Below are 19,034 nucleotides of genomic sequence, written 5' to 3'. Positions count from 1 at the left end.
AGGATGGGGCTGGACCAATGTCAATGGAGGGCCATGGGAAGTTGTCTGGAGCTCACTTCCAGAAGCAAGCAAGGTTTGCCAAGAACTTTTGCGGTGTGGATGCACCAAAGGCTGTCAAAAAAACTGCAAATGCGCAAAAGCTCTTCTTGCCTGCACAGCTCTTTGCAAATGTGGAGGATCTTGCTGACTAAATCAACTACACTCTAATAGCGCATTTTAATCAACTTGTGAAGTAAACATATATTAATTTATCCTTTGTTTGTCTTTTCATTATAATCTGAAATATATATCACTGATTTTTGCGTGATGAACAGAAATTTGCATATTCTGGCCACCTTAAGCCATTGTCACCTTCATGACACAGTAAAGTAAATATTATTCAAAGGGTCTCCAAACAGTGTTAATTTGAACCTATGATCTTGGAAACCTACAATAGACACCAAAAATAGGTTTCTATGATCAATGGATCCAGAGATATAGAGGTTGTAAGATGAAAGCGGTGCACTTTGGTGGCCATTTTCCAAAATGGCCGCCAAAGTGCCATGAACAGAAAAACAATATTTAACTGATATATGACATTGAAAACATACAATTCGACACAAAAATTAGGTTTCTATGATAAATAGATCCAGAGATATTGAGGATTTTAGATGAAAGCAGCTCATTCTGGCATTCCGTGGCGGCCATTTTGGAAAATGGCCGCCACGGAATGCTCAATTCGAATCCAGCTTGGCACTATAGCCAAATTTTTTCTTATTTCCTTATTCTAGCTTCATGCAAAGTTTCATGCTTTTATCGCAAAATGCACGATTGTTTTGACTATCTGCTGGACTATACCTGTCCTTACTGTGCGTACGCAGAAAACAAATCTTGGTAATACACAGCCTAGGCCCTGTAAACAAATGGGGCCTGCCGTAGCTACCCTGTTCACAGAGCCTAGGCTGTCTATTAACACTGGATTGTTCTATTTCAGCACAAACAACCACAGTATAGACAAATAGCGGATTGGGAAGACATAAGCACTGAATTCGACATCTCACCCTTCTTTAAACAGGATGTGAGCTGAGCAGTAAACATTTTCAAAGACTGGACATCTGCTGGCTCTCTATATCCCAAAAGGAGGGGGCAAAATAAAACAGAAATATCAACACTGTACAAAGCACATGGTCAAAAATAATACAGTTTGCATTATTGTTACAGTGATGAGGTACAGTGGTGCAATTCTTTACTTTCAGACTACAAACACCTGATTTACTGTATAGGTTGAAGGAAAATTCATAGTTTAAAAAAATACGACATTTTTTTTTTTCAAAAACTTTCCCTTTTTTCAGAAAAGGAAGACAAATGAAAACTGTTGTGGTTGCTTCACAAAGCTCAACAGGTTGTGTCTTCGTTCCTACTGGCACTTGAGGTTGGATGATGAAGCGTTTTCAGCCACACATTCTACTCCATCGACCCCTCCAGATCCCTGCACCTAAAGCCTCATGCAGCCAAGTCCAAGTCCTTCCCTCACTGTGAGCACAGTTCCTCTCTGTAAAAGGCCTCCATGTTCCAATGAAGGTCTGCACCACAGTTACTGCTTGGGATCTGTGAGGAATGAGCAAACAGGATTCTTAGAGAGAACGCAATAGAGCTCAAAGGACAGCTGTGGTTGAGTAACAAAGCCTAGAGGCAAAGCAGTTAGTTCCAGGAAAAGGTTTGAAGCAAATTGAGCTGTTAGAATCCGACCATCTTAGCTGCTGTGAACGGGTCATGTAGACGTTCAAAACACAGTGCTAAACTGGACCTGGTGGCTCAGTTAAAACAAGCACAAATTCAGCTGAACTGGATGCATGATAAAGCTACATCTCTTACATTAAAAAACGCTCCACAGACATCACGCTAAGTAGTGTAGCATAGGCAGATGGCCTCTTAAACCTCTCTTTGAAAGGTGGTGTCAGACAAGTCATTTTGACCAAAAGCATTCTCCAGAATTGAATCACCGATTCTGAAGAATGCTTGTTGTCAACAATTCTCGCTGACTCCACCTTTAGTGATAGAGCAACAGCCCCTTTGTGTAAGTAAGTGAAAAAGTGTAAAAGTCACAGCATGCACACACACACACCCACACAACATACACAGTAGGTCTTGACCAATACAGACTTGAGTCATTTGACAATAAATGTCATCCACAAATGATTTGAAGTTTTGCTAAATGTATTTTTCTTTTAAATCTTCTGATATATTCAATCAGTGTTTTATGTACATTAGTTATTTAAAAGACATAATTCTGCCCCATTCAGCAGTATATTGTCAAAGAGCTGGTAAACAAAACAATACTAAACATAATTCATCAGGAGACTTCCAGAGTGTCCAGTGATGGTGGAAATACTGTTTTGTTCAATGAATAGTCAGCCATCCTGAAAAAAAATTCAGTGTTAATACACAGACAAGGCTCTGTAAATGTGTATAACAAACCATGTCTAGCAACATGCCCATTTATAGAGCCTAGGCTTGGATTTTGACAACAAGCATTCTGCAGAATCACTGACTCCATCTTTAATTTATAGACTTCTGTATTGGCCACAAACATCTACAGTATGTGAGTGAAAGCCTTCAGCTCAGTGTTAGTGAAGCCTCTGAATGTGCCCATGCCACAGTCAACCCGTCACAACACAAAGAGGTTAGTGTCACACACACACGCAGAGGCAAACGTCGGACCTTAGGGGTCTGCTCTGGTGGGGGGAGGGACTGGAGGGACCCCCCAGGGGGCGCCACCGTTCAGCTTCTTCCCTAAACCTGTAGGCATCAGGATGGATCACAGTCAGGGTCAAAAAGAAAACAGATACAACTCATACAAACTGCTGGACTCAATGCATTTTGGGAAAATAAAGCTGGATGTGTACCGTTGGAGTTGCAGCAAGGCTCTGTGGTCTCCCAGTTCATGGCTCTCTGCACGGCCTTCTTCCACCGAGAAAAGCGGAACTCACTCTCTGTTTGTGAAGAGGACACACAGACAGACAGTGGGTCAGGAATCCCATGTAAAGAATGAGGTACAATCAGTGCAATAATTAAATATAATCTAAACATCGCTTTTTATTATACAGCACTGTTTTAGTATTATTGTTACGATGCTATACTTATACGTAACCCTTTTCTTTTTAAAGATATTTTTGGCATTTTTTATGCTTTATTGATAGTGAGAAGAGACAGAGGTGAAATGGGGCAGAGAGGGGAGTGACATGCAGAGAACGACCGCGGGCGGGAATCGAACCCGGGTCAGTAAGTAAGCTTTATTTATAGAGCGTCCTTCACAGACCAGGGTCTCAAGGCGCTTCACAAATCTTAACACATTTTATACACACACTCAAACACCGATGGCAGTAGCTGCCATGCAAGGCGCTTTCTGAACCATCGGGAGCAATTTGGGGTTCAGTGTCTTGCCCAGGGACACTTCGACATGTGGCGGGGAATCGAACCTCCGACCCTGCACTCCAGAGGCGATCTCCCTACCCACTTCGCCACTGCTGCTGGGCCTGGCCCGGGGGGGGGGACGACGCCGTACCAACTGAGCTAAGGGCGCCCCCACATAACCCTTTTCTGATGACGGTATTTGTCAGCGTGGAGCCGCTATAAAGTGCATCACCACCCTCCCTGCTTACCTTCACTGTTGATCTTAGGTTCAAATGTCTCAGAGGTGGGGTGTGGCAGGTGAGTGGGGTTCATGTTCCACACATCCACCCCCTCTGCTGCCCCCGCTGCCATGGCCGCGCCCAGGGCCGAGGTCTCTGCCATGGTGGGTCGCACTGGAACAACACAGGCACAAACACAGCAAGAATGTATTAGAAACATCCTACCAACCAAGACTGTCAAACTGGGCAATTTAGTCATTTCCTTAAGTCATAAGGGAGAGAGAAATCTAATGTTGTTGATTGGGCTGAATTTTGCATAAAAAGTGACCTTAAATTGTAGCCTGCTTCGATCCCTTGATTAATTTATTTCTACCTGGCATGTGACATGATGACCAGAATGCAGCTATCCACAAATATGGTGAGAGTTGGACTTGGTATCAATTACTTTTGTTTGGTAACACGGTAATACCGCATCCGGGGGAAAGGTTTACAGGGGACCAAACTTGGATTTGAGCCAACCCTTATGTTGATATCTAGTATGCAATGTTCATGGGTACACATGTTCAAGGTTGGTCTCTGTGTAATTATTTATTTACTTATGTAATGGGACACATGAAGTCATGAAGACAGAAAGGTATAAAGTCCATGTTCAGTCACTACTTCGGCTCCAAAACCGTAAATATTTTTAAACAACCTGGGTCAGTTCTTGTGCACGCTATTATTCGGCCTTTTAACTTATTAGGCCGAACCTGGAAAGTGCTTTCTTTCCTTTTTCTTACTTTTTTTTGCTATTTCGGGCTGAATTGAATAATTTTGGTTACAGAACATTCCGCACATCCCCACAGTACATGTAAAATAAGTGATGGATACACTGTATATTAGTTGGTAGTGTATGTTGCAGTGGACCCGTGTGTGTGCTCTGACACTCGTCTTACCCACGGGCATACTGAGGATGTCTGCCTGCATCTGCATCAGTAACCTGTTGGACGTCATGCCTCCATCCACCTGCAGCTGAGTGAGAGGGACTCCACTATCCTGGTTCATGGCTTCCAGGATCTGACACACACACACACACACGAGATGCTAGCTTAAATACACACCCCAAACTCTTTTGCAGCCAACACAAATAATATTGCAGTATCGGCAATGTTTTTGTACACTCAAACTTTCATTTCTTACATACTAGTATAAATAAAAAGGTCCAAAATTTACATTTAGGTGGTATTTAACCATCTTTAACGACCATTATCTATACAATAGTTTAATTTAAAACACTGAACCAAAAAGCTCAACTTCTAAAGCACTTAAATCAACTCAACATAATCATTCTCAGCACTATTTTGAAAGTCATTACAGAAGTTAATTTGTTTTTATATTGCTAATTGTCCGATTTATCAAACATGTTCTTAAAAGCAGGGGCTTTATCCAACATCTAGATTTGTGGTGCAAATGTACGCATAATGAGTAATAATATGCTGCTCACCTCTCTGGCCTGAAAGCAAACAGCCTCCAGGGCGGCAAAGGCCAAGTGCTTTCTGTTGGTGAACTGAGTCAGCCCACAGATGATGCTGGAAAACAAGAGAAGAAGGACATTCAATATATACTAACTCTAATGAGCTCAGAGTGGCTGTGTTTTGAATTAGAATCAAGCTCACACTGAGACAAAAAATTCTACAATCAAACAAGTATCCCAGTATTACTAGGACGCTGTTTTTTCCAGATTACAGCTCATATACATAAAGGGTTAAATAAAATATAGTGAGGTCATGTGTGTGTGTGTGTGAAGAGCTGTGTGTCTCACCCTCTTGCGCTGGGCTCCCAGTAGGGGGCGTACAGGCCCGAGAAGGCCGGCACAAAGTAACATCCGTAAGACGTGCCGGCTGAAGCTGCTAGTGTCTCTGATAGTGGTGGGAAAAAAACAAAAGGTCCGTATTCAAACACGTGTGTCTTTTATAGACTTGGGGGAAGTATTTCAGTCCGGTGAGTGGGAACGTTGGAAAGATTGGCTGAGATGTTACAATGCACAAGTTACCGATCTCTGATGCCGACTGCACGATCCCCATGTTGTCCTTGAGCCAGCGCACCACTGCCCCCCCGATGGCCACAGAACCCTGGCAAAGAAGGCAAGGGGAAAAACACGTGACACGCGTCAAGCACAGTAGTACATTTGGGGTATTATTACGATATGGAATGGAATATGAAACTAATGACAGCTGACACACACACACACACACACACACACACACACACACACACACACACACACCTCCAGTGCATAGCAGGCGGGTGCGGTTTTGCCCAGTTTGTAGGCGACTGTGGTGAGGAGGCCGTGTTCCGACTTCACAGGCTATGAATGAGAAGAAAGAAAACTTTAGTGTGATGAAGCAACATAACCAATTCAAATCTGAAATATTAGTTTGGTGTAATATTATGTCAGGCACGATATCTTACCGTGGTCCCTGTGTTTTTGAGAAGGAAACAGCCGGTCCCATAACTTTACATAGCAAGGAGGGAAAGAGTGCAAACAGGTTAGGACATATACGTATATTGAAAACAATACTTATCCCTTTGTGTTTAATCTAAAAATCATTTAAATCAACTATTGAAAATTTGACCTTTTCTCCATTACCAAGAGACTTTCCAAAATAATAGATCGGCTCTTATCAGGACACTATACTTCACCACACTCTTAAATACATGTTGAAATAAAGACCAGTACTTGTTTAAGTTCCTTTGAACAATAGCACCCACTAAATGATATATTGATGAAATGATTGAACAGCTAGATATTTTTTATTTTATTTTATTTGTTATCTTGTATATCTGTAAATAGTTACATTATGATGTACAGGCAAATTAGAATGTGACGTAATCTAAGCTGCTTTCCATTGAAGACAGTGGTAATGTGGCACCTCACTTCAGCAGCATTAAACCATTTTTGGCATGCTTACTGTATTAGTAAAGATTTAAAAAAAAAAAAAAAAAAGGCAATGGAAGGCTTACGTGTTTTTGGCCTGGCCTTCTTTGAGGCACATCTGACCAACCAGAGCAGCCGACTGGTCGCCAAGACACTGAGAGAGACACAGTTACGGTTAGAGGGCTGTGACATTCCACGCATATATCCACATCTATGCCTCAAAATAATTTAGTTTTTATTAATGATGATAGAATTATGCAATACTGCGAAATACATGTAGAGTAAATATGTTTACTAAACTAACCGCAGGCTCTGCAAATGTGAACAAATCCCCTTCCCATGAAACTGCATACTGCACCTTTAAATGTAGTATTAGTAGTGTGTGGTGTGAGCATTGATTTGTTTCGACCTTTGCATTTCAAAATGCCTAAAGATCAATCATCTCTCTGACGTATTGCGGTAGTACATTATGTGACCTGTGATCATTGGCTAATTTTGTCCTGTTTAAAGTATGGGGGGTGGGGGGGGGCTCTAGTGGAACATCTGCCACATGTAACATACACCACAGCGCACACACCATGCAAAGACACAAGTCACTGTGCCAACAAAGTGACCTTAAGCCCCTATCTCACTGGGCTGCGACAGTGCGACAAGTTGGAGACACAAAATTGCGAGGAAAAATGCGAATTAGCGACACTTTTATCTTGCAGTCTCACTTGGTTCCTCACGACACGTTTGCGAATGTCCTGGCCAACACTTGCTGGGAGGTCGCATTTATGTCTCGCGAACGTCTGGCGAGCGTCGCACGAACGGAATGTCAGTCTCATTTTTGTCTCAAATCAGTCACAATTTAGTTTCATATATCGCCAAACCCTCGCAAAGTTGTCTCACACTTCTCGCACTTTCTGACTCGCGGAAACTAAATTGAGAAGGGTTTGCAACTCATTTGAGACACATGCGACCACTCTGAGACTATTTTGAGACTAGATTTGTCGCACACTTTTTTGAACATGTTCAAAATTCAAGCGACAGGACTGCGCGACTCTGCGACTCATGCGAGGAAGTTGAGACCTCCGCGAACGTTTGGAGACAGTTTAGAGACTCCCTCGCGAATGCAGTCTCCAACTTGTCGCAAACAGTCGCAGCCCAGTGAGATAGGGGCTTAACATACACACGTCCTTACCCCAGAGATTGGAACTCCTGCCAGGCTGCTGGATTTCTGGAGAGAGGACAGAGAAACACACACACAGTTTGGATGAATGAATGAAGGACAACACATACTGATGTCATTTATTGAAAACCTTTAAAATCAAGAATGAAGTTCCTCGCTGTCACATGACGCTAGTGTAGCAATCAATCACTTGACTGTTTGAGTTACAGGCCAAAACCTATGTGTAGCTAAGAATGCCATAATCCAATGTAAGAACAAACATGTAGCTTTCAGTTTGTAATCCATCAGTGAAATAGGATGTATTGAGAGGAGATAAAGAGATTTTCCCCAATACATCCCCATGATGCAATGCATTCTGCATACACAGGAAAAGTGTCAACATAGCTGGGACAGAAATATAATGATTACCCAATGGGGAATTGATTATTAAGGAAGTTATCACGTTAACAGTTGCATCCCCTTTGACCTTATCTATTTAAACACCAAATTCTAATGGAAATTCTAATGGAAGATGAAGTACTCTTCCACTAGTATTATGCAGCTATTTATTTGAGCTGGAAGAAAGGTGTTTTTTGGAGGTTTTTGAGGAATATTTCTTCCTACATGGACTAGACGCCATTAAAAAGGTTTGGTATGGAAGTGGGCAGAGGTTTACCAACAGTCAATAACATCCAATAAATGACCCATTAAAACAGAGGAAAACAAACTGCGGCCGACCTGTGGACTGCAGGGCAAGGTGCATGTTACAATACACAGCCGCAAACACGTAAAACTGTGTTATGGTCCAGAGATAAGATACCAGCGCAAACAAAGACACACGATAACACAAGCGGAATATCCACGACGCGTACTCACACACACACACACACACACACACTCACAGAGGCAGTGACTGCAGACCACAAGTACTGTTGGAACTCTCTATCATGAATTATAATTCAACAAGCTGAGATGTGGGCTCGTCTAACAGTCCATCCTCTGTGGAACGTGTACAAACAAAGCAACACAGGATCTTATTGGGTCATTTATCAGGGCCAGACCACAATAAGGAACTGTTTTTGACTTGTTCTCAAAAACTGTAAAACCATCTGCTATTCTGAAGAATTGCACTCTTTATCAGGTTCAATGGCAATTACAGTGATTAAAACATTCCAGGAAACTTTCAGCAGAAGGTTTTATGATTATATAGCCAGCTTTAATGGACCCCAACAGTGCTGAAATATGCTGAATGACCCAAATGACATCAACACATTACAGGTCATTTAGCAGACACTTGTATCCAAAGTGCCTTACAACTGGAGCACACATTCATACACAGATAGCAGCAGATACCACGCAGGGTGCAAGCTAGCTATCGGGAGCAATTTAGGGTTCAGTGTCTTGCCCAAGGGACACTTGGACATGTGGCGGGGAGACGGGGGATCGAACCACCGACCCTGCAGTTTGCAGGTAGACCACCCTACCCACTGAGCTACATCCCCCCAGTGGGCCAGGCCCTCTCAGGTCAATCTCAATGTTCACACACAGACACACACACACACACTTGACTGAGCTTACCATCCAGCCGTATATTTCAGAGGAACTTCTGACTTCGGGGAGGATTTCCATTGGGACGTCAAAGTACCTACAAGCAGCACAACAGCACTCAGTCAGGTTTACAAAGGAACGAAACAAGACATGACTGACAGGAGGAGAGAAACCAATGTATACACAGTGTGTGTGTGTACCGGCAGAGTTCAGGATCCCATTCCAGTGTGTGTATGTTGAAGAGCATGGTGCGGCTGGCGTTGGACACGTCTGTACAGTGGACCCCTCCGTTCTTGCCCCCCGTCAGACACTGAGGACAAACAACACTGGAATAAATATGCATCAAATGTTGTCAATAAAAAAAGAGGCATTTACCTGAACTCAGTCAACCTCTGGAAACGTAATCCTTCCTTCTCTATAACTCCATTTTCAAAATAAAAAAACAGTGTATTCTATTGTGCTTCTTGCTTTGCTTCACATGTTGTATATACGTAGACTAGATTCAGTGAAGCTACAGTTGCAAAACAAATGATTCATTCAACCCCTTTGGCAAATTAGGTTTATTGGCTAAATGTGCATACTTTAAGCTGTTTGCAATAAACAAATAAAGCAATAACAAATCAAATAGCAACATAACTGATTTCACAAGTGGTTTCTCTAAATCCAACACAAAATACCACTTTAAATGACCATATAGTCTCCAAATGATTCAACCCCTTCATGGCAAGTGTTTGAGTACTAAGTTGAGCACCTCTTTTTATTGATTTATTTCAACCCAGTGGGCTAATTTGAAGCCTCCACATTAAAAAATGTCATAAATTAACATCAAATTAAAGATATCAAAACACAAACAGAAGAAACGATCAAAATAATATTAAGACAACAGAACATGTACACAAACTAATAAAATACATACATATTTGCAATGGGGTTGAATCATTTTTGAACTGTGTGGAAGGTACAGGGGAAACCTTTGTAATAATGACTTTTCTAAGCTTTTTAGTCCCAGCTCTTACCCAGATGATCCAGGAGTCCACCGTACCAAACATGGCGCGCTCACTCAGCACGGCCTGCCTCACCTCCTCCACGTTGTCCATGAGCCAGCGCAGCTTGACCGCGCTGAAGTACGTACTGATGGGGAGGCCTGTCTTGTGCTGCACAGAGAACAGTGAGCTTGTTTGGGTGGAAAAAACAGCATTGGTCCTTTAAAAAGTGCACTATGTAACTTTTGAGGGTGACAAAAGAAATCAAACATTTCCTAGATATATTCTCATATAACTGAATAATAAATGGAAACATTGGATCCCTGGAACACTGTTTGAAGTGAAAAAGCTTGCTTAAAAGTTACTGTTTCACTGATGTTGTTGTTGTTGTTGATAATGTTGTTTACAGCAGTAGGACCCACAAGCATTACGTTTGGTTAATACTAAGAATTACATGTAGAGTAAATATGTTGAGCAACTTCATGCTCTGCAAATGTAAACAAATTTCCCTCGCACAAAACTGCATAGTGCACCTTTAAGAAACACCTCTCAAAAGACCAGAAAATCACCCACGCAAGATCATTTAAGAATCCAAATAGAGAATTTCTCAGACTTCTTTTTGAAGAATTCTATGTGTTAAAAACCTTCTGTGGTTCAGAATCAGAGGATTCCATTCATCCGTACATATGTTTTTTTAAACCCTTGTATCCTGTTGTGTCCAGTCATTCAGGAGTGTGTTGAACCCTTCTGAATCTAAAAACACATGAAAGAGCTTATGTGTCTCTCTACCTTGAGGTGGTTCTTGTTCTGTCCTGGCGTTTTGCTGATGAGCCGCTCCACGGTGGACTGTGTGCGCAGGTCCAGCCACACTACAGACAAAAACAGAAGACGACAGCTTAGACATGGGAACCTAGACTATCTAGACTGGACAAACATATCTTTACTACTTCAGTCCATTTACAAAGAAGGGATTTTACCCCTTTACTTCTTGTGATTTGGAATATGCCTATGATTGGAGTTAAAATTCTACTTTGATAACTTCATGAAGCCATTTTATTCACTGGAATGACCGGCATTAAATGAAGACAATCCATCACTGGCATTCATGTTACAGGGTGTTACACCTCCACATCAAATACTAGAGCCAAGCCGACAGCTGTGAGGCTTGGAGGAAACTCAGAGACTGTGTGTGTGTGTGACTGCATGTGGTCCGATACATTCTGATTCATTGCCACATGGGACAGTGGGTGTTGGGCCAGGGAACAGTGATGACAAAGGAATCTACAGTGTGACGCAAAACCGCAGTCAATGCACTGGGCCGTTTCCAACATGACAACATGTTCCTATGTATTGAATGGAACAGCCGAGACGTTCTGACACTTCACCAGGCGGTAACCAAAGACCTATGTAGTAAAGACATTATTCATGAAAAAAAACGCTGTATAAAATGTTGTGTATGAATTTCTAGAATAAGTTTTAAAGCAATATCCTGCAGGTTATTACAGAAGGATTTGTTCATATGTGGATAATAGTCTGATTTATGATACTTTTTGTTCTTAGAAATAAGACTAGTACATAGTATTTTTTTTATTTATAAAATGAAAAAAGGCTGTATGCAAAATCTGGTCTATGAAAACTTTGGACGTTAATATATTGGAAAAAGATGTGTGAAGAACCTTTTCATCCCAGAGTGTGTCTGATTGGAATTAGTACAAAACATAATATCCAATAAGATTATTTTTGTAGTGACACCCACCAATGGCGTTGTAGAGTGGCTCTCCGGTCTCTTTGTCCCAAACCACTGTGGTCTCTCTCTGATTGGTCACTCCCAACGCTGAAAAGACAACAACAACAGTAATGTCAATAAGCCCCGCCTACACTTGTATTGGTTCTTATTGATGGTTTACTGAATATACAGGTTCCTCTTAACTTGTACTTGCTCTCTCTCAGTTGGAACAACTCCTGGATGCCATGAGGCAATTGGTGATTATTTGTTTTAAACATTATCTGAATAGTTTTATGGTCAATCAAATCTAGAAAATTAAGTGTTTTTAGTTCAACAAATAATGGATTTGTTGGTTCTCTGTAAGCGGTTTTATGTATAATTCGTATAGCTCTTTTTTGGAGGATGAAGATCGGATGCATACTTTCACTCACTCCTCTGTTAGGTGTGGTCAGCAGACAGACAGGCTACAGGTGGAGGTGTGTCCCATATAGGGCCGGGGCCATTTGACCTCAAATCAATATCACCATTATTTCAGTATATGTTTTTTTGCCTTGATAGTTCACTGAGAAGGTTTGTAATGTAAATATGTTCAACTATTAAAGCATATTTTTTTAAATTGTAAAAACAAATGAAGGAAACACACATTTTTGGTTTCTTGTTATTTTAAACTGAAAACAAACTATCACTTGCAATGAAAAGGCCACATTTTAGTTTTAAAGTAAAAGTCAAGTTTTCTAAAACTGATGAAAATCAATAAGTTGCATTTTCTTGCCAACAAAATTAGCTATCTTAAATATTGCCCATGTTAAAAGTAGAACATTTCTTGAATTTCTTGTTATACAAATATTTGAAATATTGCAATGTGCAAAAGAAATGTCAACAGAACACTGCCGATTGCATTAAATAGCCCTAGTAGGCCCACCTTTAATGTTGGACACGTCTATGCTGAGCTCACACAGCTTCTCACACGTCCTCTCCAGACACTCGTACACAGACTGCATGGTCTCCTTAGGGTCCTGCTCCACCCACCTGAAAGACACACAAACACAGTTGATAAATGCACACACCCTTACAGCTGGCACACAACAGGTTAACACTGAGACTTTCTGCTGGCTGTTCATTGACAGTAGTTTAATTGGGGGTAGATAGCAACATCTGAATATGTATCGACCATATAGCCAGTTTGTACAAAACACAATAAAATAAAAGCTGAACTCTGGACTCAATTATGTCACACGCAACTGTTCAAACATTCAAAAAAAGATGTATGCAGTATGGATCTCTAAGACTATATGTTTTAAAGATCACATATTCGGCTAATTTTCAGGTTCACAATTGTAATTTGAGTTTCTAATAGAAAGTGTTTTCATGGTTTCATGTTTACTGTTCCTTCAACCCCATCGCACCAGAATAATGTGGTTTATGAGTCCAAGAACATTGTGCCGTCATGAAGTGGGGCTTCAATGACTGCTCAATTATTTGACTTGTTGACTGAATATTGATTGGGAGCTATATTGAATTTCATAATTTTCATCATACATAAAAGTCATCTTTGGCGATCACCTGGGACATTATAAAGGAAATTCTCACCATTTCATTTTGTACACACACTAAATGTAAAAACAAGATGGATGTCAGATTGATTTAGAATGAAAATATCGTATTTGGTCAAAGATGTGTGTTGAAGGAACTCACCCCTCCTTGGGGAAGCTCTGGTTGATCTCTACTTGATGGTGACAGATCAGTTCAGCTGTTCGTGCGTTGAACACCTGTGGAGAGATGACATTCACAAGAGACTCAGAATATAAATAAAACTAAAAGGAGGACACAGTGGAGGGCTTGTGCAGAAGGCAGACACAAAAGGTAATAAGTTATCTCTGTAAAAGACGGACACAGACTTCAAGATATGTATTTTAATATGTATAGTAAAACAGCCAGTTGCCTTGTACCATGAAATTATAACTTTGTTTGATCTCCTACATACTTAGAATAAAAACAACTTATAAGATATAACAAAATAGTAACAATTTATAAAAAGTGAAAAAGAATGTATGCATTTTCGTAAAGATTAAAGTGCATGTTGTGCTATACACGGCAGTATATAACAAAATAAAGCGAGTATGAGTGGGTAATTGAGTATGTATAAATATATACTGTATATGAATAAAAATAAGTAAATATAACAGTATGGATGTGAAAGGAACAAGACGGACATGAATATAAACCAGATAAACATTAATATAACATTATGGATACGAAAATAACAGGATTAGTGCCGCAAGTATGAAGTCAGGACGTATGGGGGGGATCAAATGTCTTCCAATAAGGTTACATGATGAAGCAGTACAGTCCTACACTTCACCTATGGATATTAATTAAAACACAACAATAAACCACGCACAGAGACACTGAGAGTCATTAACCCAGAAGAACATACAGTATGACCCAGTTTCCATTCTGCACACTGCTTGTGACAGTGAACTCTTTCCACTGTGTGCTCCTCCTCCTGACCCAGTGAGGTAGTAACATTCAGCCAGGTCAAGTCACACTATGCTGGAGTGGACAGCCAACAAAAACATAACCAGCTTGCAAAAGGAACACAATGTATGACTGTAGGACAGTTTTAAGTACAAGGAAAAGCTGATGATCCAAAATCACTCCATGCTTATTTACCAACCCTGTGACGAGACCATCATGCCCCCCCCCCCCCCAGAAATACTTAAAATACATGAAGTCCAATGTCCCATAGATATATACCCCCCTTGACTTTGGATGTTACCAATTCAATCCAGAACGTTTCCTTATTATGATCATTGTGATACATTGTCACATTTAGACCTGTTGAGGTGAAACTCAACAGGTCTTAAAGCTCCCATATTATACACTTTTCGGTTCTATTATACACCATATTATATGGTCTTAGTGGTCCCTAATACGTTTTTCTTTAATTGTTTGCTGAAAAAAACTTTCAGATAATTTATTGTACTATGCTGATGTTCAGCTAATCTCACAATGGCCTATTTTTTAAAAAAGAGTTGCAGGTCCCCTCGTAAATATACAATCTTTGAGCTCCCCCCGCCCCCTGTCCGGAAGCGAAGCCAGATACGCCTCGCCCTCTGTCTGTCAGGGCCGTGGACCAATAAGAAATAGGGGTGTGGGCTGCACAGTGGAAGCTTCTGGCTTTACGGTTTGTGAGGTCAGAAAAGGGGATAATTCTGACTGGAGTGTTTTTGGGGGGGAGGGGTGGGGGTTTCAGAAAAGGGGAGAGTGAGAAAAGGAGAGATTGTTATTTTTTTTGATATTTTGGCAGTCTCTAGGCACACCGTGGACGCATGGATATGTTGGAACACATTTAAAAAGTGCATTTAGCATAATATGGGACCTTTAAAGTTCCATTTTGTACAATTTAAAATAAAAATGCAGCATCACTTTCCTAAAAGCAATGATACGGATACACAAGATAATCAACTGACCTCATTTAGAACAGTATCATGGGACTTTGTGTCTTGGCACACAAGGAAGTTTATGGAAGTAAATCTGTTCCGACTGATTTTGAAATGAAAAATCTATTTGAATTTTCTAGCGTTTATAATTTATGCATTGAAATGATGTAACCACCCAAGAGTTTTTTTTTTATCTTGGAAGCCACCACACAGCCAGCACTTTGAGATATGGGTAGATCAAGCATGCTGCCTGCCTATTGGCTCACTGATGTTCATAAGATAGTTGGATATGAAATTTGGTCTGTGCCAAAAATAGTATAGAACTTCGATACCCGGTCCTATACTACTAGCTGTAGTTTGGTCTGCCTGTGCGAGACTAATGCATGTCTAATAAGCTGACGGAGCATTCATTTGAACAAAACAATATATGTTAAAAAAAAAGGGTAACAAGTTCTGTGATACGTATTGATATACATTATGTGTGTGTGCTGTTCCTGCCGTTAAGATCATTATGTGTATCTTTATGTGACTAATAAAAAACTAAATAGACAAATTAAAAAAGGTGGGGTAAGCGATTCTGGAGGATGTTTGTTGACAAAATGTAAGGACAAGTCAACAAAGGGGGCCCACTTTGTTTACATGAGGGCGACTGTAGCTCAGTTGGTAGAGCGGGTCGGCCGATGATCAAAGGGTTGGAGGTTCGATCCCCGCCCTGCCACTTGTGTCATAGTTGTTGTGTCCTTGGGCAAGACACTTCACCCACCTTGCCTCGTGTGAATGTCGATAGTTAGCCTGCTATCGGTGTATGAATGAGTGTGTGAATGGTAACGTGTAATTTTTTTTTAAAAGTGTCCTCATACAACTAGAGACCATTTCAAATATGGTCATGAATGATAGTCCTGTGATGATCCTCAAAAACAACACTATGTTAAAGTTTAACTTCTGGTTAAAATGACTTGTTCTGTGTGTGTCCCAACTCTTCCAAAGAACTGGTGACTAATTAATAAGACATCCAAAGGCGTGTTTAAGTTGGGTAACGGATGTAAAACACTCAATAATTATGTATTTCCCAATAGATCATGGGTGTTGTACGTTGCTGCAAACGCCTCTCATATGAAAAGATAATGGCAGCTTTAGATTGAGCTCATTCTCCTGTATAAGCTCCTCTATTAATGATCCTGTCCATTTCAAAATAAAAGCAGATTTCACTCTGGTGTTTCTAGATTTTGGACCTCCATGTGGTCCCACTTGATGTCACATTTCACAAAAATATTTACGTGATCCATCATCTAATACAGGCACCAAAAAAATATTATTTCTGTCTATTCTTTGGAAGTCAAACACCTAGACAAGCTTTTATCACTGCTGCTGAGATCTAAAGTTCTGTGTTGTTGTGTGTGCAGACAGTCTGGACCTTCCGGCTGACCTAACTTGATAAAGCCCAATTTCACTCACAATGGGATTCATGAGAAAACTAATGTGTTTGGTTTCTAGGAAAAAACCCTAACCCTTTTTGCTGGTTAACTTAACAGTATGAACTGAACTAAACGGAGGGAATGAAAACAAGATAAGTTAAAGAGTTTGTTTCTAAAATGGGCAATCAACTTTTTCACAATCTTACATTGAAAAAGTCCATCCAACAGGCCCGCTATTTCTGGTTCAATTGGGCTACTGCTTTAATGTGCCAAATTCCTAATGTAAAAGAGCCACACCAACTTGCTCAAGTATTATCTTCAAACGCACAGGTTACACATAGCCTATACTAGTGCAAATCACTGCGCTACACATACATTAAAGCCATCCCATTATGGCGAAATCAGAATTACAAATAAATTAATTAATCAAAGTGAACGTTTCTAATCAATACCAAGGTGACCCAACATTTAATCACTGCACCAATGCATTTCTTACATAGGCTATTGCTGCAGCCTGAAACAATACATTGTGGCATTTCGTGTATTCCAGATTGTACAACAAGCATTGTTTCACTGTAGCTCCCAATCAAACTTTGAACTCACTGGCCTATGTCACTTGTTATAAAATAGACTAGCATTTTAGTTTAATGTCTCTAATAAACACTTCAAAACATTATGGTGGCTAAAGATTTTGCCTTTCTTTATTTGGCCTTTGTATTGTGTATTCGAGGTGGGAAAACTGTTTATATGGAGATAAAGAAAGAAATTACTTGACAGGGCGATAATTAATTAAATGTGATATGGAAAGTTCGGATATTCAATGTTTTTGACGACTTTGCACCCTAGATATCGAGCGTGTAGCCTGAAAACTAATCTGTCGCGTTAATACATTCACACAAAGTGAGCTTTTTTTTTTTTTTACAAGCCACTATTTATTTTCAATGTTTTTTGTTGTTGGTGAAAGCCAGGTTTGTTTGTTTGTTGTGAGGTCAAATAAAAAGCAGCAAATGCAACGTAAACATTAAGCCGACCCTCCACGTCACTCACCAGAAACCTCGTCGAGCTCGTGCCCTGGTCGATGGCAGCGACTAGCGGATCCATCCTCGTGCTGTATTGTTTCCCTCTCAAACACACAAATAAACTGTTCCAGCTGCTGGCTATGAGGCCCGTCTGGTATCCTGGACGAGATTTATTGCTCCTTTTTTCCCCCCTTTTCCTTTTTATGTATTTGTTTAGAGCAGCAGCCAGGGCTCCTCGTGAGGAGGTGGGCGGACCGGGCAGAGGCAGGGGGCAGGGCGGACAGCAGACGAGCAAACCCCAACCCTGTGAGCAAATCCCGTGGAAACTTGGCGTAGGACGTGCCGGAACCGGCCGTTTCACCCGCACCCATTGGCTGCTCGTCAGAGGGCGTCCAATCAGGAGCTAGGACACGTTTGTTACAGGAGAAGATCCCACTCGAGGTCACAGGGGACGAAAAGAGATCCACCTTGAAACACTTGCAGGTCAACAAGTTCGATCATTAGACAATGACATAGAATAGAAACTGGTGCATTGGGTCGGTTGCAGACATTTTAATGTAGGCCTAGGTCTATGTTAATATTTCCATGTTGTTATGTTCACCCATCTCTGCTTTTGAATAAAATTGTCTTTACCAATGTCTTTTATAAACTCAAATAGCCGACCTCCAAAATGTAAGTTTAAGCCATCTAAGAGTTTTATTTACACATACATTTAGGCCTATTAATATGTGTAAATAATTTGCTTTATTTTTAGCACAGGTGTCCAAGAACTGAGAATGTAAATTTGGCTTCAAACATCTCTTTTGCTTTTTAGCAAATCAAATCCATAATAAATAAATTTAAAATAAATTATCATCTGTTATTTCCCCCCAATTCTTGTTTCACATTGTTGTAGGCCCACCTTGGAGCTCCATTTTGAAATTTAATATTTCTGTTTGATGAAGTTTTTCAGAAGGTGGTGAATTTTGTGTGAAGCTTTTGGTCTGTTTGTCCTTTAAGGCTTGGTTTCAGCCAGCTGATGGTGTTGCATGTTTGTGTGAGCTTTGACAACAGTAGGTCACTAAAAATAGTAGGCTACAAATCTGTATTGGGCTTAGTGAAGAATCCCTATTTTCTAAAGAGATAGCGTATTTGTGCTTTTTGCATTTAGTACGTAAATGCTTCACTTTTAATACCATGTGGGCTCTTCTCTCTATATGACTGTTTAATGGGTGATTTTTCA

General features: G+C 40.6%; 1 protein-coding gene across 1 annotated transcript; it reads right to left on the bottom strand.

Moving 5' to 3' along the window:
* Positions 1–959: 959 nt before the first annotated feature.
* On the bottom strand, positions 960–17,969 carry LOC307258093 (glycerol kinase-like). Its single transcript, XM_080037498.1, has 20 exons — positions 17,841–17,969; positions 13,631–13,704; positions 12,858–12,964; positions 11,966–12,043; positions 10,999–11,078; positions 10,243–10,380; positions 9,427–9,536; positions 9,257–9,323; positions 7,712–7,747; positions 6,615–6,682; positions 6,063–6,105; positions 5,878–5,958; positions 5,644–5,722; positions 5,413–5,509; positions 5,095–5,179; positions 4,547–4,667; positions 3,642–3,785; positions 2,886–2,972; positions 2,701–2,778; positions 960–1,587 (listed from the first exon to the last, which is right to left on the bottom strand). Exons 1-19 carry the CDS (start codon positions 17,892–17,894, stop codon positions 2,702–2,704), a joined length of 1,626 nt encoding a protein of 541 aa, XP_079893624.1. The 5' UTR covers positions 17,895–17,969; the 3' UTR covers positions 960–1,587; position 2,701.
* Between the last annotated feature and the right edge of the window lie 1,065 nt (positions 17,970–19,034).

This window comes from Ammodytes marinus (genome assembly GCF_949987685.1).
Source record: "Ammodytes marinus genome assembly, chromosome: 12".
In the NCBI taxonomy this organism is placed as follows: Eukaryota; Metazoa; Chordata; class Actinopteri; order Uranoscopiformes; family Ammodytidae; genus Ammodytes; species Ammodytes marinus.
Note: the sequence above shows the minus strand (reverse complement) of the source record. Positions and strands in the feature narration are given on the sequence as shown.